This window comes from Sylvia atricapilla, chromosome 25, assembly GCF_009819655.1.
Source record: "Sylvia atricapilla isolate bSylAtr1 chromosome 25, bSylAtr1.pri, whole genome shotgun sequence".
Classification (NCBI taxonomy): Eukaryota; Metazoa; Chordata; class Aves; order Passeriformes; family Sylviidae; genus Sylvia; species Sylvia atricapilla.
The window spans coordinates 1,164,878-1,188,511 of NC_089164.1; the positions used below are offsets into that span (position 1 = coordinate 1,164,878).

The 23,634-nt window shown below is 48.3% G+C and overlaps 1 protein-coding gene across 9 annotated transcripts; it reads right to left on the reverse strand.

Annotated features, from left to right (window-relative positions):
* Positions 1–877: 877 nt before the first annotated feature.
* On the reverse strand, positions 878–23,330 carry LOC136371602 (membrane cofactor protein-like). Of its 9 annotated transcripts, none has more exons than XR_010745370.1 (13): positions 23,196–23,330; positions 22,205–22,396; positions 21,869–21,965; positions 21,171–21,256; positions 20,636–20,842; positions 19,910–20,092; positions 19,309–19,497; positions 18,942–19,133; positions 18,610–18,636; positions 17,880–17,946; positions 3,673–3,836; positions 2,280–2,790; positions 878–1,742 (listed from the first exon to the last, which is right to left on the reverse strand). XR_010745370.1 is itself a non-coding variant. In XM_066335780.1 (12 exons), the coding sequence occupies exons 1-11, from the start codon at positions 23,269–23,271 to the stop codon at positions 3,686–3,688; spliced, it is 1,467 nt and encodes a 488-aa protein (XP_066191877.1). In that variant the 5' UTR covers positions 23,272–23,330; the 3' UTR covers positions 1,764–2,790; positions 3,673–3,685. The 9 variants fall into 9 exon arrangements, 6 of the variants coding, with proteins under 6 accessions (XP_066191877.1, XP_066191882.1, XP_066191883.1 ...); XR_010745371.1 differs by having other exon boundaries at positions 880–1,742; positions 2,686–2,790; XR_010745372.1 differs by lacking the exons at positions 878–1,742; positions 2,280–2,790; positions 3,673–3,836 and adding exons at positions 12,568–14,396; positions 15,717–15,769; positions 16,279–16,376.
* Between the last annotated feature and the right edge of the window lie 304 nt (positions 23,331–23,634).

Here is a 23,634-nt window from a genome sequence, read left to right on the forward strand (position 1 = left end):
GGGACCACTGCCTGGGGCTCTGGGACCGCTGTGCTCTGCTCTGGGACCACTGTCTGCTGCCTGGGGCTGCGGGACCGCTGTTCTCTGCTCGGGGCTCCGGGACCACTGTCCTCTGCTCGGGGACCACTGTCCTCTGCTCAGTGACCACTGCCCGGGGCTGTGGGACCACTGTCCTCTGCTCAGTGACCACTGTCCTCTGCTCTGTGACCACTGTCTGCTGCCCGGGGCTCCGGGACCACTGTCCTCTGCTCTGGGACCACTGTCCTCTGCTCTGTGACCACTGCCCGGGGCTCTGGGACCGCTGTTCTCTGCTCTGGGACCACTGCCTGGGGCTCTGGGACCGCTGTCCTCTGCTCTGGGACCACTGCCCGGGGCTCTGGGACCGCTGTCCTCTGCTCAGTGACCACTGCCCGGGGCTCCGGGACTGCTGTCCTCTGCTCTGTGACCACTGTCCTCTGCTCTGTGACCACTGCCCGGGGCTCTGTGACCACTGCTCAGGGCTCCGGGACCACCGTCCTCTGCTCTGTGACCACTGCCCATTCTCTGCCTGCTCCCTGCCCGTGGGTGTCAGCGGGGCGGCCGTGCCAAGGGGCTGCTGCTGCCCGGGCTCCGGGACCACTGTCTGCTGCCCCGGGATCCATGACCACTGCCCGCTGCTCGGTGCCCACTGCCGGCTTCCCATTCCCTGCCTGCTCACTGCTCACTGTTCCCTGCCCGTGGGTGCCAGAGGGGTGGCCGTGCCGAGGGGCTGCCTGCTGCCCTGGCCTCCATGACCACTGTCCGCTGCCCCAGGTTCCGTGACCACTGCCCGCTGCTCGGTGCCCACTGCCTGCTGCCCACTCTCTGCCTGCTCCCTGCTTCCCATTCCCTGCCTGTTCCCTGCTTCCCATTCCCTGCCTGCTCTCTGCTCCCTGCCAGTGGGTGTCAGTGGAGCGGCCGTGCCAAGGGGCTGCCCGCTGCCCTCGGCTCTGTGACCACTGCCCTCTGCCCTCTGCCCTCTGCCCGCTGCCCGCTGCCCTGCTCCATATTCCCTATTCCCTGCCTGCTCCCTGCCCATGGGTTTCAGCAGAGCGGCTGTGCTGAGGACTGCCCCCTGCCCACTGCTCGCTCCCTGCCTCCCTTTCCCTGCCTGCTCTCTGCTCCCTGTCTGCAGGCGTCAGCGGAGCGGCCGTGGAAGTGCCACGCTGCCCTCTGCCCAGTGCTCCTTGCTCCCTATTCCCTGCCTGCTCGTGTCAGCCGGAGTGTCCATGCAGCACAGCCAGCAGTGGGCTCCTGTCCTTCGCCCACTGCTCCCTATTCCCTGCCTGCTCGTTGTCTGTTCCCTGCCCATTCCCTAACTTCTCCCTGCCCATTCCCCATCCTGGTCTATGGCTGCTCCCTGCCTGTTCCTGCCCAATCTCTGCCCATTCCCTGCCTGCTCCCTGCTCTCTGCCCACTGCCCACTCCCAGCCACCGGCCGCTCGCTCGGTGCCCACCTCAGATCCTGGGATGCCAGGTGTCCCTCAGGCAGCAGGCAGGACAGGAGCTGGTCCCTGCTCGGTGTGCTGGGTGCAGCCCTTCGCCCATGGGTGCTCCCAGGAGGTCTCGTTTCGCCGTCCAGTCGTGACGATGACGTGTCAGAGCTGCAGCCCGCGGTGCAGGGAAAAGTACTGGAGTTCAGGGCTTTTCTCCTTGCTTCCTTCTCCCTTGTGAGGTGCTGGAGTGTTGGCAGCACTGTGAGCTGCTTGGAGAAGGGATTGCACCTGGAAATCATGTTGTAGGAATAGTTAACGAAAGGAAAACGACTCTTGCCCAAACTCAGCTTTTGTTTGCACAAGTGTGAATTTGCCAGTCTCAGTAACATCCCGGAGAGATGGAGACTGCCCTCAGTGATGGGTCTGTAAAGGTTTGCAAAGGACCAACAGCCTTAGAAGGCACGGATGGAAGGATTGGGAAGGACTGGTCAAGGATGAATGGGAGACTGAGAGCAGAGTGCAGCTCCAGAGAGAGGATGAGGAAGTGAAGAACACTTTACCCTCTTAACATTTACTATACTATTCTTTCACCTCTCTTCTCAAAGCGACCAGCCATGAAGATGGCAGCTCTGCCTGGAAGTGCTGAGGACGCAGCCAGCTTTGAGCTTGGTCCTTCTGGCCGAGGAAGTCTCTCGATTTATGCAGTGGAGTGGTAACTTTGCTTTCTCACACAACAGGGACCATTATTCCATAGCCTTTCATCATCCTGAGGCTTACCCAAGTTTCAGGATGTGCTAGCAGGAGCGTTTAATCTCTGTTACTCACTGGCTGACATCTCCAGCGTCAGGGCTGGTTGTTTAGCAACAACGGCTGGGCTCAGCACCGGCTCAGGCACCGCACGGTCCCATCGCCCAGGCTGTAGCCTGGCCTCTGCAGGGTGCTCTGGGAGACAGGGAGACAGGGAAGGGCTGGATCCGCACCCCAAGTGGAATTTCGGTGGTTTGGTGGCCAAGGCCGCAGGCGTTGCGGATTTTTCGCGACTCCGTCCTTTGCGCAGGGCCGCCATTTCCAACGGCAGTGCGGCGCAGGGACGGACCCACCAGGCTGTACGTGCCACTCCCCACTTCCTTTCCCTCTGTCTCCATCTTTCCACTTTCCCCTCCTTTTTCTGCCGGATTCCGTAGGGAATTTCAGCCTCTTACTGCAGTCATCACAACCCCTCCTGACTCACTGCCTTCGCTGGCTGTAGCTGGCTCCCTCGGAGCATCCTCGCCTCCCGCAGCGCCAGATCCGCAGAGCAGGGGAACAACAGGAACAGCAGCCACCACGGTGGTCCCTGCAGCCAGACAGACAGGCATAAATACACACACACACACGAGAACAGTCCCAGGCAGCTGTGGAAGGGGCTCTGTAGGGCCAGGAGCTGGACTAAGGCACGATGCTGGGTTGTGTGGATGACAGGTGGGTTGAGTCTGTTTTCCGGAGTGTTGGTGGCACGGACAACTCTTTGCGGTTTTCCCCATCACAGCTGTGGGGTGGAGAAGCCCTTACTTTGTAAAGCTGGTGTTGTTTCATGGCTTTCAAGGAGGTGATACTGGCTGCTGAGTGTGTTCAGCGTAGGAATGGATTTGGTTTGGTTCCTTTCGCCACCATGTTTTGGGCACAGCGATGGTTTAACTGTGCCTAAACGCAGGGAAGGTAAGGAGACGGATAAAAGAGGAGTTATTTCAATGTTAAACTTCAGCTGTAAATCTCATTACTCAGGAATTGAGGTTACTGTCAGCAGGTAAATCTGTGGGACTGGCAGGAAACAAGGCTAAGAAGGGGACATGGCATATTTCTGTAGGACAGCAGTGACTGTGTGCACAGGGATGTCACTGTCACCGTGAGCTGTACATGGGGAACTGCTCCGTGGTCGTTCTCTGCACAGTGCCGCAAAAGGACTGGGGAAAGCTGCGATTTCCCCCTCCCCCTGACACTTGTGTGTGTGTGTGACACTGCGTGAGCTGATTCATTTTCCTCTATCTGGGTTTCCCTGCTCTGGGGAGTGGGGTTTGCTCTGCCTCGGCCTTGGTGCAGCACCGTGACGCAGCGCTCGGTACCACGCCGACAAAACACAGGCGATTTTCTCGGCCCCTCTGACCGCTCAGGGACTGCGGGGCTCGGGGAACGAAGGGCAGGATTTCACATGCCCACGGTATAAATTTAAAAGCATTACCTCTTCTTGTCTGCTAGCGAAGGAAGGCTCTGTGAGGGACGAGACAGCCATGATCTCCTCCTGCACTTGTTTTGCTGATGGTCATGTTACATCTGTGACGCAGACGAATTTTGCTGTTGGTTCCTTGTCGGTGCTTTAGGGAGTGGAGCTGGTGGAGGCACAAGCTTAAATATGGTTAAAAACATTCATTTCACGTTGATGTTAAGAGTTTGAACCTGAAGGGACAGGGGTATCAGATCCATCTAGTGACCCTCCCCAAATGGTGAAGGAATTCTGATGAGCCCAAGCACCCCTGGCCATTTTGCTGCTCACAGAGCAGGCTCGGAGCCTGCAGCACTGCTGCTGCTGCTGTTCATTTCCATGTTATACAAATACAGCATTGGGCTCTGTGTCAGGAGCTTTCTGATGCTGTGAGAAGCTTAAAGTCTACAAGCAAATGTTTTTCTTTTCTTATTTGGGAACATTCATTAAAACATCTAAATGCCAAGTGTTCTACCCTCTCTCCTCTGACAAATCTCTCCCAGACCTATCCAGAAAATTCAGTGCTGCTGCGTAGGATCTGTAAAACTTTATCATGGTGTTTTCTTACAGTTTAATATGAGTATGGCTGGGGGGGGGAGAGTAAGATTTAATTTGGTTAAATGTCTCTAATGCTGATGTTAGTGGACAAGGATGTGGGCAAGAGATAGGAGTTGTCCACATCCTCCTTATCTCTGTATAAAGACAGTCCCAAGCCCAGGCTGGGAGGAAAAAAGGGAATACTCCATCCCATTCCCACCCACCCGAACAATTTCGGTGCAAAGGCAGCCGTAGAAAGGGCCAAGCTGGAATGTCACAAAATGGTTCCACCAGCACTCCGAGATGCCAGTGCCGTTTATCCTGGCACGGCTCCGAGAGCGGCACCGCGAGCCGCCTGCTGCAAGGTCATTCCCCTGACTCATGGTCAGCAACCAGTTGGTTCAGGAACTCCCAATCTACTTCTCTTGCAACTGTGCTCATGCCTGAACTTCGAGGGGAGCTTGAAAATTAACATTACTGCAGCAGTGGGGGGCACTGAGCCCAAAACTGTAGCTCCAAAAACAATCCTGTCTCTGAAAGATTTTAAAATCCATATCTGTAATTTGTTTCTTTGCTAGCTCCAAAAACTTTCCACCAGTTCCCTCATCCTCCTTTCCCCCAAGAATTCCTCTGGACTGCTAGGAACCAGGAGTGTGTGTATTTAAGGGCTCACATTCTGTTCTAGGAAGAAAACCTCTGTGTATATTTGCATTCCTGCAGCTATCAGGTGGACTCTGCAGGCTCCCCAGAGCCTGTCAGGCCAGGGGTGTCTCTCAGGTGCTTTCAGTTTCAGACAGCTCAGGAGCTGTCCTGTCCCCTCCCAGGTTTCCCCATTCTTCCCTGGTGCTCCTATTTGCCCATCTCACTCGTATTTTGCTGTCTCAGAACAACACCAGCCATGGGTATGCTCAGGGCTGGCTCTGGTTGTGTCAGCCTCCCAGGCAGCAGAGGAGTGGTTAATGCCTCTGAGCAAAACCATTTATTTACGTCCCCAAAGTTCAATTTGGGGGCACATTCTGCAGACAGACAGGGCCAGGGGGAGCAGAGCAGGCCAAGCAGGGCCACGAGCAGACCCCTCCTGCTCCCAGAGCTGCCAGCCCTGGGCGGCCTGACCCTGCTCAGCAGGAGCCTTCACTTTCCCCATCACTATTCCCTGGTTTCCAAAGGGACAGAACCTGGCTGCCAATCCCCCACGCCAGTGACGGCTCCTCGCCCACAGGGAGGCAGATGTGATGGCTCGTCTGCTAAAAACTGAGCCAACACACTGTGATTCAGCCCTCCAGCTTTCCAAGGAAGAGCTATTTCTGAGTGAAGCTCATCTCTTCAGCTCCCCCCACAAACACTCACAGCACTCAGGAGTCCAACAGCAGCCACTGGGTTTGCATTTGGATATCCAGCTCAAAAATTATGCTTAAACACTGACAGTGGCTCTTGGACACACGGTGATATTTCAGGGGTGGAATGATGGGGATCCTGGGAACAGGGACAGAGCAGCAGCTCATGAGCCTGGGGGAGTCAGCCAGGAGTGTTTGGTCAGTGCTTCTCTCCAGCTGTTTTGCCAGGTCCATGTACTGCAGGTAGTGTTAAACTACAGGCTTGTTTTCAGATGTCTGGTTTAAAGGCAGGTCATACTTCAGTGAACATCTGGCTGCGTTTGTTGCCTTATGCTCCTCCCTGGCACAGGACATTCTTTTGTCTCTTGAATGACACAAAAGAAAAAATATGGCTTCCCTTGCCATTACCTGGAGAAGCTGGAGCAGTGATGTTGGGGGAACACCATGTTCCTGAACTGACTGTACAAATCACAACAATCATCTCCCTGTGAGAGCTTTCAAGCCCTGCAATCAGTACTTTACATTCTAAAGTGATGCTTAGGTACAGGAGTTAGGAATAGAAAATGGCCTTCCTGGTTGCAGCTGCTTTAGGTGGATCATTTGTTTGAGTGGAGTGAGTTTTGCAATGTGCTGCCCACTCAGAGGCTGCGTAGGGCTGAATTTGATGAGTTTTCATTCCTACTGCCCTTCCCTGACCTCAGGCAGTAGGAAAAGTGCAGTGCTTTTTTTCCCCTGAGGGAGTTTGCCCAGTTTCACCTCGCTGTTCCCTGTGAGATCTGGAGTCCTCCACAGGATCCAGGGGTTCAGCAGCTCCTGTGCCCTCCAAACAGGCTGGGGGCTCACCCAGGAACTCAGAGCTGGAGGAAAACTCGACTCCAGGCAAGTCAAAGCAATTTCAGATGAGCAGGGGGCATCCCAAGATGGGGGAACTACAGCATGAATATCTCAGCACAGCTGTGATGGTCACCATGCTAAAAGAGACACTGCAGAGAGCTCTGACAGAGTCCCCTCAACAGGAACTGAAATCAGTGACTCAAATCAAACAGGCCTGACTGTCCCACTGCTCACAGTCAGAAGGGACACAAAGCTCCACAGGCTTTTACTCTCATCCTGTCCCATGTTCAGCCTGCCTTGGGGTTTTGGGGGGTTTCAGACACAGTGTCTGGCTTTGAAGTCCATTTATACTCCAGATGTAAGAGTAGGACTGAAGGAATAGGAATCCTGAAATTCAGGATTGTAATGTAGAGTTTTTATTGTGGCCTTAATAAAGGAAAAAAATATTTCCCTTATGCTTTAAACTCGTGAAGGAGGTTCTTGCTGCCCATAACAGCAGTGGCATCTCCAGAGCCATCTCCTAGGCACAAATATCAATTTTTCTGCCCAGTGCAGCCCCTGCCTTCCCTCAGCCCAGGCTGGTGCTGCTGCCACACCAAGTGCTCCAGACTGAGGACTGGCTCCCAGAGCAAGTCAGAGCACATTTGTCCACAGCTGACCCACGCAGCACCAGACCTGCACAACAAAGAGATGCAGTTACAGGCTCCCCCACGCCGAGGAGGCTCTTTTTGAAACCTTAGAAGTTCACTCATTTCCATTCCCCTTACAGGTCACCACTTGTACTGTCACACCCCTTGTCCTGCACCTGGCCTTGGGCTGATTCATTCCTTCACTGGGAGGATGATGCATCAAGCTCAGATTCTCAGCAAGTAAAACAGGGATTATTTTCTCCTGAGCCTGATGAACCCACGAGTTTCACCCCCGTGAAGCGAAAATGGAGGAAAAAAAATGTATGATGCCCACTGAGATCTGTTTTGCTTTGTAAAAGCCCCAGAACTGCCTTTCTACAGAAGGTGTGCGTTATGAAAAATCAGGTCTGTGACATCCAGGCTTGCCTTGTTCCTGCAGACTGAAGGTCTCAGGGTAGAGAGGAAGCTCCTTTCACAGGGAAGCAGGGATTCCCTTTTTGTCTTTGTCTCCCATGGAATGTACAAAGCACTCTGAAGTCCATGAAAGGCTTCGAGTTGTTCCTCTGAAAGAAGCTACAGAACAGCACTGCCACTAAAACATCTGAAGAGGAGGAAAACCACAGAATTATACTGAACTTTCCCTACTATTATTTATTGCAAAGTCCAGACCACTGTGACAAAGCCAAGGACAGGTGACAGGATTTGCTGGTCTCCACACAGCAAATGTCTGGGACCAGCACTGCTCCATTTTCTTCCCTGTGAGGGTGAGGAGGGGCTGGGATGGAATTCCCAGAGAAGCTGTGGCTGTCCCTGGATCCCTGGCAGTGCCCAAGGCCAGGCTGGACACCCTGGCACAGGAGAAGGTGTCCCTGCCCATGGCAGGGGTGGCACTGGGTGAGCTTTAAGGTCCCAAACCATCCTGTGCTCCTGTTTTCCTGCCCGTGTGCACATCCCAAGTGTGGCTCACAGCATCCTGAACTGCTCCTTTCTCCTGCCCAGACACTCTGGGAGCCTTGGAAAGGAGAGCACAGACAGATGTACCCTTCCCAAAACGTGCACCTGCGCCTTGCCAAGAAGGGCTGACACCTTCTGGGGAGCTTGTGAAGGCAACAGGACAAACTCCAGGTAGCCTGGAGGAGGAGCAGCAGCATCTTAATTATGCTGAAGTGAAACCAGGTTTTATCAAAACTATAAATAATAAATGAGCCATTGGTCTTCATCTGCTGCATGATATTTCTGGAAAGGTTGGTCTCCTTTGCAGAGGGGAAGATGTGCAGAGGTGTTCAATCCTTTTCAGTCTCATACTTTGACACAAGTTCCCATTTTCAGCAGCGCAAAATTAAGCACAAAATTTCCTCCAACAATTTTTCAAAGCCCTAATCAAGATTTCTTTGTAATGCTTTCTACTGAGGGAAGGAAAAACCAAAGCAAACCTTGCTTTGTTTCTCGTTTTGTGAGCCTGGTTCTCAGAGATGCTGCTGTGATTCTGTGATCTGTGCTGCACCTGCCTCTCCTCAGCAGCAACTCCTTGGTGCAGCTTTTCAGGAGTAAATCTCACCTGATAATCGAGGGTACCTCACAAATAACTGTGCCAGCACGGCAGGCACTGGGGAGGGAACCTGCTTTCCACTCGTCTTTCACCCTGTTGCCCCAGATAATGGATTTAGAAACTACAGCGGATATCCAGACACAGGAATCTAGTCCAGTTATTTCCCCTTCCTCCACCCCTCTTTCTTGGAAGGACAAGCTCCTGTCTCTGAGCCTTCCCTCTGCTGCCTGGGAAGGTGCATTAGGCCCTGGAGCAGATTTTTGGATGTGGTTATATGCATACACAGAGTTGCCAAAAACCCAGGGCATCAATAAGTGAAAGTGCTGCCTCCAGTTGTGCTTCGTTCCATTTCAGGTTGGCCTCTGCTCCAGCACAGGTCAGACACTTATCCAAGGGTTGATAGCTCCTGAATTATGCATGTGTGGAGCAGTTCAGAGGCTTCTCAACACCCCCTCTATTCCCTCTGCAGGTTAAGTGCACTGCTCAGCCCTGCTGCAGTTCCAGGAACCATCAGCCACTCATTTTCACACTCTCCTTCCTCGACAACTTCCACTGAACCATTCACAGTTCAATTTATGAACACTCCCTTTTTGTCCTGACCCACACTCAAAGGACTTTCAACCCGATTTATCTCCCTTCTGCCTGCAGAACTCAAAAGCTGTCTCACCAAAATCTGCACGTTCTTGCTTATTTAAAGCACAGGGGCTGCAGACAGAGGAAGTTCCATCAGGACACTCACATTTCCTTTCCCTGTCCCAAGAAGCACCTGATGTGTCCTGTACTGTCTGGTCAGTGAGTGACAGGAAGGCAGAACGCTCCCTGTCTTGGACAGAATGAGGTTTCTAGCCTGGTTTCATCTGCAGTGAAATGAAATAAAAAAGTCTCCCTGTACCACACAAACTTCCCACACTCACCCCATCAGCATTGTGCTCAGCACTTGCAAGAAATAAATCCTTGATCATCACTTGCTGGGGAGAAGTTGAGTGCATTCCACCTGGATAGAGCAGGGAACAACACTCACTGCCAGGCTGGGGGTTTCCTCACCACATATTCAATTTCTCCTACATCTGCCTCAACCATCCACAAGATGCCATAAAAAACCAAAAAAAGTGTATCCATAAAGTAGCTAAGCCCAAAGTAACTGCCTTGCTGTCTAATAAAATTAAATACATGAATTTTTCTCTAGGTACGGTGGAGATGAAGGATTTTCTCCCTCAGCCTGCAGCCATGCACAAGATGTGTCTTCCTCTGGAAGCTGGTTTCACATGGTGGCTTAGATTTTCCCACTTTGTATCTAGCACCATTTGAAATCAGTGTTCTAGGAGCAAGAATTACAGCGTGGGAGGAGACCAAGCACCTGCTCACTTCAACAACATCCTCTGCTCCTCAAACCAGCCCCTTTTCCAAAGGTTCTTTCTTTTTCTTTTTTTTCTTTTTTTTTTTTTTTTTTTTTTTTTTTTTTTTTTTTTTTGCCAGCCATCCACTTTGTAACACCATCTGATTTCTAGACACTTCTCCAACCACTGTATGCACCCTCCCAAGCCCAGGGCCACACAGCACAGCCTCCTGTACTTCTGCTTAATAAACAATGGCTATGAGTTCAAGTTGTCCAGAGTAAAGTGATCCGCAAGTTGCATGAAAACCAACGTGGTACCTCTTGTACCTTGACAGGCAGAGTATGTTTGGTACCCCAAAAACCAGGATCAACCTTTAATTTACTGCCTCAGAGCAAAAGGATTTCCACCCCCTGCTTGGGGGCTCCACCGCCACAGGATTCTCATTCCACAGCTCTGCAAACACAGAGATTCCCCCCAGCAAAGGGATCTCAGCAGTCAAACACAGAAGGGCCTTCAGCAATCCCAAAATCCCAGACTGGTTTGGGTTGGAAGGGACCTTAAAGATCATCCTGTTCCAACCCCCTGCCTTGGGCATCGTGAAGATGCCACACAGCACACACAGAACCCACTCCTTTTTCCAGATTAATTCTCTAGCACACACAGAACCCACTCTTTTTTCCAGAAGAATTTTCCAGCTTGCTGCTGGTCCCTCCTAGCAATATTTCATTTCTCCAGCCCTGCATCCCAACCACTAAATCTGAAGCTGAACTCTTTTCTTGCCCTCCCTGCTGTGCAGCGTGTTCCCAGACACGGAAAAGCCGATCCCTGTGCGGATGAAGGTTTGATCAGAGCACTGAGTAGCCATCTCTAAAGAATGCATAGCTGTCATCTACAAGAGGATCCTTCTCTGAGCCAGGAAAACGTCTCTTACACAGGCTGACCGATTTCTCTTGGTGTTCAGAGTCTCAGTTTTTGTCTAGCACCATTTGAAATCGGTTATGATGTAGGGGGAAAAGCAACAGTAATGGGAAAGTTCCTTCCCTCACCCCCCAAGTCACAAACAAACACCACCCAGAGCACGGCCTGGCCTCCCAAACACCTCTGCTCTGCTGTTCTCTGGAGTTCCCCCCACAGGCTGAACATCCTGCACTGAAGGAGGACACTCAGCATCCCCTTCAAGTGAGGAGGGGATGCCTCCAGACACAGAGAAGCATCTCTTCAAACATAACTCAGCTTCTTCAACTCCAGCAAGAGCCAGGGCCTGGGTGTGACAACACAGCCACCCAACCTTCTGACCACTTTACTCCATGTGCTGTTTGTTTGCCTTAACCTGTTCTTTACACAGATTTATTTTTTTTTTCCTTTGAAATAAAATTGTGTGCTCTATGCTCCTGGGCTGTGTCTCAGGTAGAGAGATCACCTGATTCCCTGCTGGATGACACCCAAGTGCTGCAAGTCTCTTCATTTCAGCCCCCAGCTCCATTTTCACCACCCTCAGAAGTATTTAAGAGTCAGAGACATCAGAATGGTTTGGCTTGGAAGGGACCTTAAAACCATCCAGTTCCAACTCCTGCCACGGGCAGGGTTTAAATAATACTGATTTTAGAGTGTGACACTGAGAACCCACCAACCACTGTCACTTCACATTATTTAATCCAAAACCAGGTAACTCTGAACCTGTTTTGTCACTCCCACTGCCCCTGCTACCAGTAGATGGCAACAGCACATTTTTATTCCACGCAGCCTTTCCCTTAGCACAGAGCTCACGTCTCTTTAATTATCAGTTCCAGACTCCAAAATGAAATAATTCATGCAGCACTGAGTTCTAGGAGAAACAGCACAGGACTCATGACAATTAGGCCAAATTAATTTGTAGTGCTGAAGTCAGACTGAGAGAACCACAGAGCAGAATCCCAGGATTCTTTGGGTTGGAAGGGACCTTAAAGCTCATCCCATGCCCACGGGCAGGGACACCAGAGATAAACTCTGCTGATCCCATCAATGCTCACTGCAAACCCAAACTCCACAGTGTAAAGTTGTGCACTCTGCCATCATTTCCACACCAAATCACTCCTGAATATCACAACCACAAACTGGGAAAGAAATAGAGCATGAGAGGTTATTTTTTCCTATTCCACCCTCTGAAAGGCTTCACTCTCTCAGGCAGCTGACTCCACACACGGCTTTGCCATGGAAGTTCTGTACACTTCAAGTGTGAAACTCACACAATCCCTAAATCCACACTCCTTCACAGGTCACCTAAACCCACCAGAGCTGTATTCCCTAAGGATTTCTTGGTCACACACTGGACAAAAGGGGCCAAAACACCCTCTGGGCTTTGCCTCAAGTGTTCCACCAAAACAGCCCCAAGAGAAACTTCCTCTTCTCCATCAACTTTTCCAGGAGTAAATTTTTTTTTCCCCCACTGTAAAACTCTGGAGGTTCTGGGAAATTCTCTGCAATTCTAAAAGGAAACCCCAAAAGGTGCTCAGCAAATTAAAACCCATCCCCTGCACTACCCCTGAGTAACTCTGTGCACAAACTGCAAACTTCAATCTCAGCAGTTTCCACCTGCTGTTTGGGACATGAAAAAATCACCTGGATAACAATAGGAAAAGAGCTGCTCAGCACAACGATGAATGAAAGACAAACACTTACTGCTAAATAATTTAAGGATTTTATTTGGAATATTACAAATCGTCGCTAATCTTTACATCGAGAGAGAAGAGTGAAAATACGACCACTTTTTACAGGGATTTCACTTCCCAATTAATTACATTCCAGTGTATTTCAGCATGTTGCAGATGCCACAAAAGCAAGCTGAGCTCCTGACCACCAGCCCCAGTCACACACCCCAGAGCTTACAAACAACCCTCAAACTGAGGGATCAGCCAGGCCACCAGCAGCAAACCCTCCTGCAGAGCCAAAGCCCCTTTCCAACAGCCACAGCCTGCTAGGAACCCGAACAATACGACTGCTGGGATTGTCCCAACAAGCCCTACAAAGCCCTGAACAGTTCTGTGCCACTCCAGCAATCTGTTGATGACAGGGAGAGCAGTGCCAAGCAGCCACAGACAAGCCAGAGCAGTTTCAATGCTGCCTCAGGCATCTGAAGTGAGGCTGTTTGGGTTTTCTGTGAAAATCAGAAGCTGTCTGTATGCTGATAGTGAGTTTATGAAGCTAAAACATGTTCTGGTTAAGATTTGGGGTTTGCTGAGGAATTAGAAGTAGCAGTGAGTCTCATCTAATGGCAAACGCTGTGGTGGGAGCTCCTGGAGTGAGAATCTGGACTAAAACCTTTGAGGGACAAGCAGCAAACAAAAGATCACCACACGTACCAGAACTCACACAAACTGAACTGGTTTGGCTTGCCTTTAACATGGAAAGTGAGTGACAGGGAAAAGCTTCTGCTTCTAAACAGGAATCTGATGCTAAATCCAGCTTTTCAGAGCTTGATTTAACATCCCAGTCTGCAGCCAGAGGTTAGAAATGTGGAATATGGGACCTGAAGTAAAAAACCAAGGAAGGTGGATCACACAGCACCTGTTTCTATCCTTGAAACCAACAGAAGATCTCCAGAACTGACATCAAGGCTCACTAAAAACAAGCATCCTAAAGAACCTCCACTGTGCCCATGACAGGACACGGCCACCACTGAGCTCTCAGCAGCTCCTTTAATTAGGGACCTCCTGCCAACAGGCAGGGGATGCCTTTGTTACAGCATCCTCCAGTCTTCAGTTCCAGCAAAACCCACTGCAGTCTTTGGGAGATTATAGCAAAGAATCAGAAATATATACGGCATTTTTCCTTCTTAAAAGCAAAGGAAAAGCTGTAAAACTCTGTTTTCAAGGCACGTTTTAATTCATTATATATACAGCAACCAACTTTGGCAGGCAAAGAGGTAGAGTATATGAGATCTTGATTGTGACAGTTTCCAAAAGACACGGCCTTAAATGGCACCAGACTCTCCAGGGAATGAGCAACGACACATTTCAGAGTGCAAAGGAGACAAGAGACCCATTTACACCACCTCGACTGCAAAAAGGGATGGGAAGGACAACCAGGACTGAGTGAGCAGGGAGAGAGGAGAACATTGTGTAAGCAAAGAGGTGGCACTGAGGGCAGCAGCTGGCACTGGGACAGTGACAGTGACATTCCAGCCCTCCCACACAGGCTCTGGCATGTCACAGGTATTGCCTTTCCCCCAGCTCACGTGCACAGGAGGCAAAGCAGGATCTATCTGTGTTAGCTACATGCACACACATTTTTATCCTATCAAGCATCTCCTCCTGCAGTTTGTCAGCAGAGCAAGACACAGCACAAGGGACTCGTGGACAGAAACTCACTGAGAGGGCAAAACAATCGTTTTCCAGCTCTGACAAGGGATATTCCACTGCCAAGTTTCCCTCCCACCCCCCCAAAAAAGGTCAGTCATGCTTTATACATCCTATATTCGGCAGAACTGGGGGTGCTCTCACGTTTCCTACAAACAAAAAAACAAGTCAGATCAGAGGTTTTTACATGGCAAGAGGTTTTACATTTACACTGAAAGCACAGCCTTAGTCTTATCATTAAAGCCACAGGTAAAGTCACAAACTGGGTCATTCCTTAGCCTCTCTTTATCAATCTGGAGTGAGGAGATTTTAGCTTCAATCAGCTCCTGAACTGTGAATGTTCAGGAATGACCCAAGGAGTAGCAGAGCCTTGGATCCAAAGGGATCTTTTCAAGTGATGACTGATATTACCAGAAACTATCAGCAGAACAGTTACAGGATTCCCATTACTCCACCAGCTGCACCCTGAAATTCATTTTAATTACAGTGTGTTGTTTCGTGCATCTTTTCTAACCACAAATGAAATATTAGTTCGTGTGGACTGTGATTCTGCAGTCCACCAACAGCAACTTTAGAGTATTAAACAAACAAGAATTAAAATTCACAATGACATTCTTATAAATGTCCCAAGTTCTTGAATAACTCCTGTTTTGCTTTACCAAAAAAACCAACCCCACACCAAACCTCAGTGCTATTATTCCAAGTCTCTAAAGGGTTCCACATTCCTTAAGAAAACCCCCAGAATTACCAGTATTTTGGCATACCAGGCCAGAAATTTCTCTTATCATGTGTAAAGCTAAAATTGGAATGAAGAATTCTATTCTATTCTATCTCCTGACTCCTTTTTTCCCCTCCAAAAATAAGCCAAATTAACCCGGAAAACAGATCCTATCTTAATAAACATCTTCCTTCAGAGTGAAGATGATATTCCTTAATCTATACATTATTTTGGAATGAACTCCAAACTTAATCTTCACATAAAAAAACTCACCAAAAATGCTGAAAATTCACTTTTCTTTACAAGTCAACAAAATCAAGACTACGAATGACACATGAAAAGACCTTTGCATTAAGCTGGAATAAGAGAACCCATCACCTCCTCAGAATTGGAGAGAAGCAACGAAGAAAAAAAAAAGATGCTGGTTTAAAAAATATTTATAGTTCCAGCTCTGCTGAGACAGCAGTGACAAAATCCTGGCAAGGAACAGTCAGACTGAGCTGTCCTGTCTGCAAAGTGCTCTGCTCAGACAGGGTTTGGAGAGGAAGATTTTGGAAGAGCTCCACTGACCCCACAGGAGCGCAGGAGGAACCTCAGCTCTCACCACATGCACCTCACTGGACTGAGATGATTAGGTTAAAACAAAGGAGAGGACAAGGATTAGGTTAAAATAAAGGAGAGCTGCAAACAAGCAACTGCATTTTGATCCTTTTCAGGACTACAGAACTCTTGAATTTGAAACAGAAATCACCTTTTCATAAGAAGGTTTCAAAAGATCTTGTCAGACCCTTCATTCATTCTCTTCTAGAAAGCAAAAATGCAGATGAATCAGTGTTGGTCAGAGATGTGATCTGGTTTTCTCTGATGGGATGCACAACTACTTCTAGAGTTTTAGTGCCCAAAAGTGGCTTCCAGCTTCTAATTACAAGTAATTAAACTTTCAGCTAAGGAAAGTAATTCACCACTGGGATGGGTGCAGACATTCTGCTGAGTATTGTAGGCCACTACACACATGGAGTAATATATGTAGTGATATGCTGCTCATTCCTCAAACACAACACCAAGAAACGTGATTTACAATCACTGGAAGCTCTCAGTGACACTGCAAAATGAGAATTCTTCATGTGTTATACCCTGTTCTCCCAAAATGAATGAAAGGTTAGGATATCCTTTCCTACAGGAAGCCAAAGCTCCCAGCTAGATGGATCCCACACTCCTGAAATTCCAAGCAAGTCACAATTTAAAAAAAAAAAAAAAAAAAAAAGACACTTAATGCTGCATTGCAAAAAGTCCAAATGAATGGAAAGTTATACCTGGTCATTAATTCATTTGTGCAGTTTCTTCCATCTCAGCTGGGACATTAGCTTTTAAAATACAAGTTTCCTTGCAACTCTCATCAACTGTGTACGAGCTGAACAGCAGAAGGGGAGAAAGGTCTAATTGAATGTCCCATCCAAGTGCAATTTAAACACACAAGAAAGAGAGGCCAAGGAAAGATTGGCTGTCATTTGGAGGCTACAAACCAGCAAAGATCAGGGGCTGGAAGCACAACAGGCTCAGCTGCATCAGGAGCTCAGGACACTGAACAGGGAGATGGAGGCCTTAATTAAAAGGAGATTAGATCAGGGTTTCCAGACAAGAAAGAGCTTTAACAGTCAGATGTTCAGAGAGGAAGATGAAGGGAAGCACTGGGCACAAAAAGGCTTTTCATGCTGTCAGATATTCGGGAATGTCACGTTCTTTAATTTTTGATGATGCTGCTTTAGATCCCTCCTGCTTTCTACCCCCTGAGAAGTCTCTCCAGGGATGAGGGCAGCAAGTGCTGCCCTGAACTGCCAGGAGCTCTCCTCTGGCCCATCCAGGCTGCAGAATATCCCAGGACTGGATAAAAACAGTGCCTCAAAAGCACCAAACTGCTCAGCAGCACACTCTGGCCCTTGGATTGATGTGATGCTATTGGCTTTTCTACAATTGCAACAGATTGCTCCTGCACTGCCTGTTTAAAGGACACTAGGGCTAAAACCTCACTGGATATAAAGCACCTTCAGGGCTCTCCCAAGTCCTCTGTGTGTACTTCATTACAAACATGAACCACAGGAATATTCCCTCTGGTTTGCTTCCAGAGCCTCCCTTCCTTTGCTCCATGTACTCTAGATAAATCCCAACAGATTCTGGAAAAAGACAACACGGTTTGGATGAGATGCTGCTCCTGCCACTCCATGTCCTCCACCTAACCTGCTCTGGGGACTGTCAGTGTTTTGTCAATTTTACAAAATATTTCTCTGACAAAAAAAAAGTGTTTGTTTTTTTTTTTCCCCAGAAGATAAAATCAGACATCACAGCAAAAAGCAATGCACAAAGAGGAATTTAAATCTCCTGCCCCTCCATGAAAAACCACACACAAACCCCAGTTGTTCTGAAGATAAAGTTTAAAACGCCCTGCACGTGTCTCATTAAAAACAGAACACAAATTGCTTATGCACAAATGTAATATTTTACAGTTGGTTGGGGCTGCAGAGGGAGAAGAAAAACCTGAACACCTTCTGGCAGCACAAACCCACACAACCAAGGCTCCCCCTGGCTTTAGGAGATAAACTGACACGCCTGAAGCAGATGGACAAAAACACTTCCCTTGGCAAGTGGACACTGCCAAACACAAGCTTAAGAACAGGTTCTTCTCTCCCTTGAAATTAGTGCAAGTGTTAATTAGCAGCTTAGCTGAACAGCAGATCCAAAACTCAAGTCAAATTCGTGGTTAGGCTTTAGCTTCCATCAGCTGCTGGGGGGAGCTCACACGAAATCAGACATTTGAAAAAGAAAGGGCACACAAAGCTCACGAGAAATTCAAACGTCAGCACAGCTTTGGCTCAGTCGTTTGGAAATCTGCAGTGTTAATAAAAAAAAGTTTACTCACCCATTCTGTGAGAAGAATTTCTTGTAGACCCAGAAGGCTGCCAGGAGCACCACAACTACCACAACCACTTTGGGAGAATTAAAAAAGAAAAAAACAACCAAACTTCAGATTGATAAAGATCATCTCCAGCTCACAATAAAGCATTAAAACTTTTTGCAGAATTAGCCTTGTTTTCATCTATAAGCTTATTCCACCTCTACACCCCCAAAACCCAATTTATTCATGGAATGAGCCACGTAAATTAAAATATTTAATTCTTTACTCAAAACTCTGTGGGATGGTTCAGCCCAGAACCAAGATGGCAAAACCCCACCAGCCCAGAAACACTAAAACAGGGGTGACAGGGCCCTGACGTGACTTTTTACACATCTGTACAAATCTGGATAACAAAAGCAAGGACACAGGATGGGCTGAACATTTCTGTTCACTGCCAGAGTTATTTACTCACACCCTCAGTAAACCCAAATTATTTATGAAATTTATCAAAGTGGCCAAACTGTTGTAACCTCTTTTGAAATGTGACTTCACCACAGGAGAAAATACACATTTCACACTAACCTAAAGCTATTAAAATTAATAACTAAGTGATTTTTTTTTTAATCATGCAGCTTTAACCAAAATTTCAAAATCACCCTGCTGCAGTCCCAAGTGACTGGAATCAAAAATGGATTTTCACATAAAAAATATAGTTTGTATTGTATTTTTTTTTAAGGTTTTAGAAAATACTTACCACAGATGATGGCTATAATATATCCACCTGAAAACAGAAGGAATCAGTTATCACCAGAGGAACACAGAGGTGCTTCTTACTCATACATTATCATAAAAATATTCACAGACCTATTTCAAGTCAACTACTTCTACCAACACAATCTTTGTAGCAAGCCAATTTAAATAACAACATTCATTTAACTCTGAAGACCAACATTTTAATTAATTTTTTTATCCAACCCTATTTTCTAACACCAAAAAAAAAAAGAGGAAGCTGCATGAAACCATTTCTCCCGAACATAAAAGGGTTGTTGTTCTCTTAAGATGTATTTCAGGGGAGTTTTTACTCACTGAGCTGGCAGGTTGGCACTCCAGGAGACCACTGGTTGTTGCCAATGTACTCAATCTGAGCCTCCCCGTGCAAGGTGTACCCCGTGTAACACTCAATGGTGATGAAATCCCCCACAGAATAGGCAGGTTTTTGTCCAGCTATCACTCTCCCATAACTTATGACGGGTGTGGAACCAGACTCTTCAGGTTTACCTGGAAAAAAAAAATACAAGCAGGGGGAAGAAAAAGAAATAATAATAAAAAATGCGTTACTACGTCAGAGATTTAAAATTTGTCAGTCTGCTGCAGATTTGAGTCATTATAATTTACATAATGTATATAATTATATACTAAATTATATAATATATAATATAGTAATTTCACTCACAGGTACAGTGCTGTAAAACACCCCAGGAACTCTGTTCTTGGCAGGTCACTGTCATCTCTTCAGAGCCACCAGGGAAGGAGCAGCCAGCATTGCACCTGATCTGCACAGATTCCCCTTTTTCATAGGCAGCTTTGGCTGGAATCAGGACCCCATTGGGGACCTTCGGGGCAGGACACACATCTGGGGTCACTAACACAGGGATTTAAAACAAGTTTAGTGAGAATAAAGTTTCTTTCGTCACTCAGTAACTCGTGCCACAAATACAAGTTGGCTTCATATAAGAAAAATAGCTCAGAGGTTTAACTTTATCCCAGTTTTAAGTAAAAATATTCCCTTTAGAAAACTCTGAGCTCCAGAATAATTTCTAGAAAAGAGGGGCTGAAGAGCTGCATTAAAAAAAAAAACACACACAAAGATTTCAACTACCCCAGAAAAATTCTACAGCTTTCCTCACTGTGCATCCTCCTAATTCTCTGGATCAAGTATTTTCTCCTGCATTCCACACCTTTCCACATGAAACCACCAGAACATTCCCATGCTCTCCTTTAGCTAAAGCACTTTCAACACTCAAGAGAAATGGTAATTTTACAGAAAATCTTACCTCTCTCACAAGTTGGTTTTGGAGGAGCCCAGGTGTTATCTTCTTGACAGGTTATTACCTCTGCTCCAACGATGTAGTAGCCAGGATCACACTCAAACATAACTGAGTCCTGGTACCTGTAGGGATGCCCAAATCCAGATACTTTTCTCCCATTTTGAACTCTGGGGTCTTCACATTTGACCACTGAAAAAGGCGAAACATTTGCTAAGAGAAACATTTGCTAACAAACGAAAACAAAGCCTGGAAACATTTGTTAACACAAACATTGCACCAAACACAACTTCCTTTCCCTACCTATCAATTTCCCCAAGTTGTATTGGAGAAACTTTATAAAAACACTGACTCCTGCACTTCCCCAGTGGCTGTTTTTAGGAAAAGGAATCTTCCTCAGCTTTTTTTACAATTCCTAATCCAGCCCTCACATCCTTGCCCTTGGCACAATTTTATTTTTTTTCTGCAGGATTTATGGTCTCCCTTCATTTCGGCCCTGTCACTTCTACCAACAAGACAATCACACAGGTACTTTCCAAGCTTTAATCTGCACTTCAGTCACGTTCTGTGTCATAACCCCTCAGTATCCACCACGCTGATATGATCTCCACCAGAACTGTACAAAACTTTGAACCAGAGCCACTTGTTCCTCCCTTCCTAGAGGCAAAGTCCATTCTCCCCACCCCGATTCTGAAGAAAAGGATGGTGTCATAAAGAACGAAACACCCCAACAACCTCGACATTCTGGAGGTGGCCCACTCCAAACTCCACTTGAGTCTGGACCAGCTGTGCAGTGAATGGTGGCCTCGCCGATGAGGGAAAAAGGATCAGAGCCCTTGGGGACATCCTTGCACCTGTAGGTCACTGAGCTCTGGTACACGTAGCTGGCTTGCTCCTCGAAGTCCCCGTTGGCTATTGTGGGAGGTGGCTCACAAGAAATTCCTGTAAATGAAGCACAAAAGTTGGTTCTGCTGCGTTGGCCGGTCCATCTCAAAGAGAGAGCTTTGATCTTCAAGTCATTTCACTGAAAATCTGACACAGCTACAGGACCTCAACTTCAACAGGAGGTTGCTTTTAATATGAGGTGACTACCACAAAAACTGACATTTTTCAGTGGTCATTCCTCAGGCACAACCCAAGCAATTAAGAAAAAAAAAACCCTCCCTGTTTTCCCATCGGTTTTGATACTGGGAAGTTGGTGGCACAGCAGTTTGTAAATGAAGTACCTCCCTCTGAAACGAAAATCAAACACAGCAGGAATTTTACTCACTGTCACAGAAAGGCAGAGGTCCACTCCAGTCAACACCTTCTCCCTTGATAACACAGGTAATCTCTTTCTTACCCACTAATCTGTATCTAGAAAGGTAAAAATTTAGAAGAAGTGAAACTTAAATGCCTCATTTTTCCACGTGCACGGAAAAATTGGTTCTTATAAATAATTCTGTTCTGTCATTACGGGGACCTAACACACCAAGGTTTTGCTGTAGTGAGAACAGAATCTTGTTTATTTTGCTGACAGTCTCACTTTGAAAGCAGAAAAAAAAAATACAACACTAAGGAACTGTGGAAGTCTCACCATTTTCAGAAACACCCTCTAATATTAAAGTTCTAAAGTTACTAATACTCAAGGAAAAGGAGAGAAAAGCTCCTTAGTGTTTTTGACTTAATTATTCAAAAATGAAGGATGATGAATATCTATTTACTCCCTCTGCCATAGGAGTATTAAAAGAAGTCACTAGAGGTAACACTCCAGTTCTGCAGAATCTCACTAAAAAGCTCTGCAAAGGGTTGATGCAACGAGTAATTAAACCAAGGAATCAAATTAAATTTAGCTATAATTCCATTTGCTACAGGTAGAATTCAGATTTCAGGTCAGAACTGGAATAGAAAATTTGGGTTTGTTTCAAATCCGGTGTAAACATAAGATAAAAAAAGAAAATAATTCATTAACTTCACCAAAACACTTACCCTTCATTACACACAAATGTCAGGCTTGAACCAAATGTAAGATCTGTTGGATCAAAATTACCATTTTCCAAGTCTCCTGGGTATTTACATTTTCTCGCTGGGAGAAGGGGTAAAAAAAAAAAAAAAAAAAAAAAAAAAGAAAAAAAGAAAAAGAAAAAAGATCGACATGTTTGCAGTTACATACAAAGACAAAACCTTTAGCACTTATTGCTCTTACTCACACCAGCATTTCCCAAGCCTCATTTAAAACACGGCAAAACCCAAATTCCCACTTGCAAACCAACCGAAACTGTTAAAACACCAGTGAGGGGGGGAAAAAGAGATACCAAAAATTACCTGTACACATCACATCCGTGGGTGACCACTGCAAGTCAGGACCACAGGTCCGGCTCAGAGACATCCCGGGGACCCTGATGTACCCCGCCCGGCAGGTGAAGGTGACTGTGGTACCAACGGGAAAAGTTTTCATCTCGTTATAGGGCGGTTTGAGCTCCGCATAGACCAGCCGATCCGGGACGGGACACGAGGCTGCGAGAGGCAGGAAAAAGCAGCACAGCACCTTAGCAACAAGAATTAAAACACACCGAAGTGCACCAGCACAGGAGACGGAATAATTCAGGAGGATTTAAGGGTATAGTTAAGCTGGTTCCATTTTTTTTTTTATTTTTAAATGTAGGTTTTTACAGCGTCCAGCTCCACCCGCGTACATGGCACGTTCCTCATTGTTTTCTCGAATCCTTTCGTCATTCTGCCCAGACAATGCACTTCCTTCCACATGCTGGCTTTTGTCTGCCTGATTTTAAACACTGGGGTTAACCCTCCGCACGCCCGTTTGGCCGGCTGCAGGAAAAACAAACCCGGCAAAGCCGCTCCCAGAGCTCATGGTCCTTTCTAAAAGGAAAAGGACGGCGGGTCTAAGGGGCGGCAAGCGGGGTTACAATCAGCTCCAGGGGCAGGGTGGAGAGCGCTTACAGCGGCAGGTGTCCCTGCCCAGGGCAGGGGGGCACAGGACGGGCTCTGAGGTTCCTGCCAGCCCACACAGCGGCACGGCTCCGTGAATAAACCCGCCCGCACCCTCGTGCTCACAGCACCGCCCTGGAGCCATTTCCTTCCTGCCTCCCCCCGGCAAGGCCCCGAGGGCACCCTCAGAGCCCGGGGGGACCAGAGCGGTGAGCAGGGCACCACCCTGACCCCCATCCCCATCCCGATCCGCATCCCTCCTCCCGCCCGCCCGCGGCCGCTCCGCGCCTCGCCCGCCGCTCCGAGCGCCCCTTCGCCACCGGCACCGTCCGGGGCAGCAAAGAGCGAGCGCGGCCGCTGTATTCACCCTGATCCTGGGCTCCGCCGAGCTGCCACAGCAGCAGCAGCACGGGCAGCGGAACCGGCACCGAGCGCTGCCCCATCGCCGCAGCGGGGCCGCGGCCGCTCCGCTCCCTCCTGACGGCGGCGGCGGCGACGCAGCGCGAGGATAACTACGCATGCGCGGCCCGCCCGACCCCGCCCTCAGCCCCGCCTGGCCCCGCCCTCAGCCCCGCCCACCCCGCCCTCAGCCCCCGCCCGTCCCGCCCTCAGCCCCGCCCATCCCGCCCTAAGCCCCGCCCATCCCTCCCTTAGCCCCGCCCATCCCTCCCTCAGCCCCGCCCATCCCTCCCTCAGCCCCGCCCATCCAGCCCTCAGCCCCGCCCCTCACGCCCTCAGCCCCGCCCTCACGCCGCCATGGCGGGCTCCGCCCTGTCCCCTCAGCGGCGCGGTGACACTTTTGGGAC

Coding starts and splice junctions, on each gene's coding strand:
- LOC136371602 (XM_066335780.1), bottom strand. CDS start 23,271: ATGGGGCAGCGCTCGGTGCCGGTTCCGCTGCCCGTGCTGCTGCTGCTG. Junction 22,397..23,195: donor CGGCGGAGCCCAGGATCAGG/GTGAATACAGCG, acceptor TGCCTCTCGCAG/CCTCGTGTCCCGTCCCGGAT. Junction 17,947..18,609: donor TATTATAGCCATCATCTGTG/GTAAGTATTTTC, acceptor ATTCTCCCAAAG/TGGTTGTGGTAGTTGTGGTG.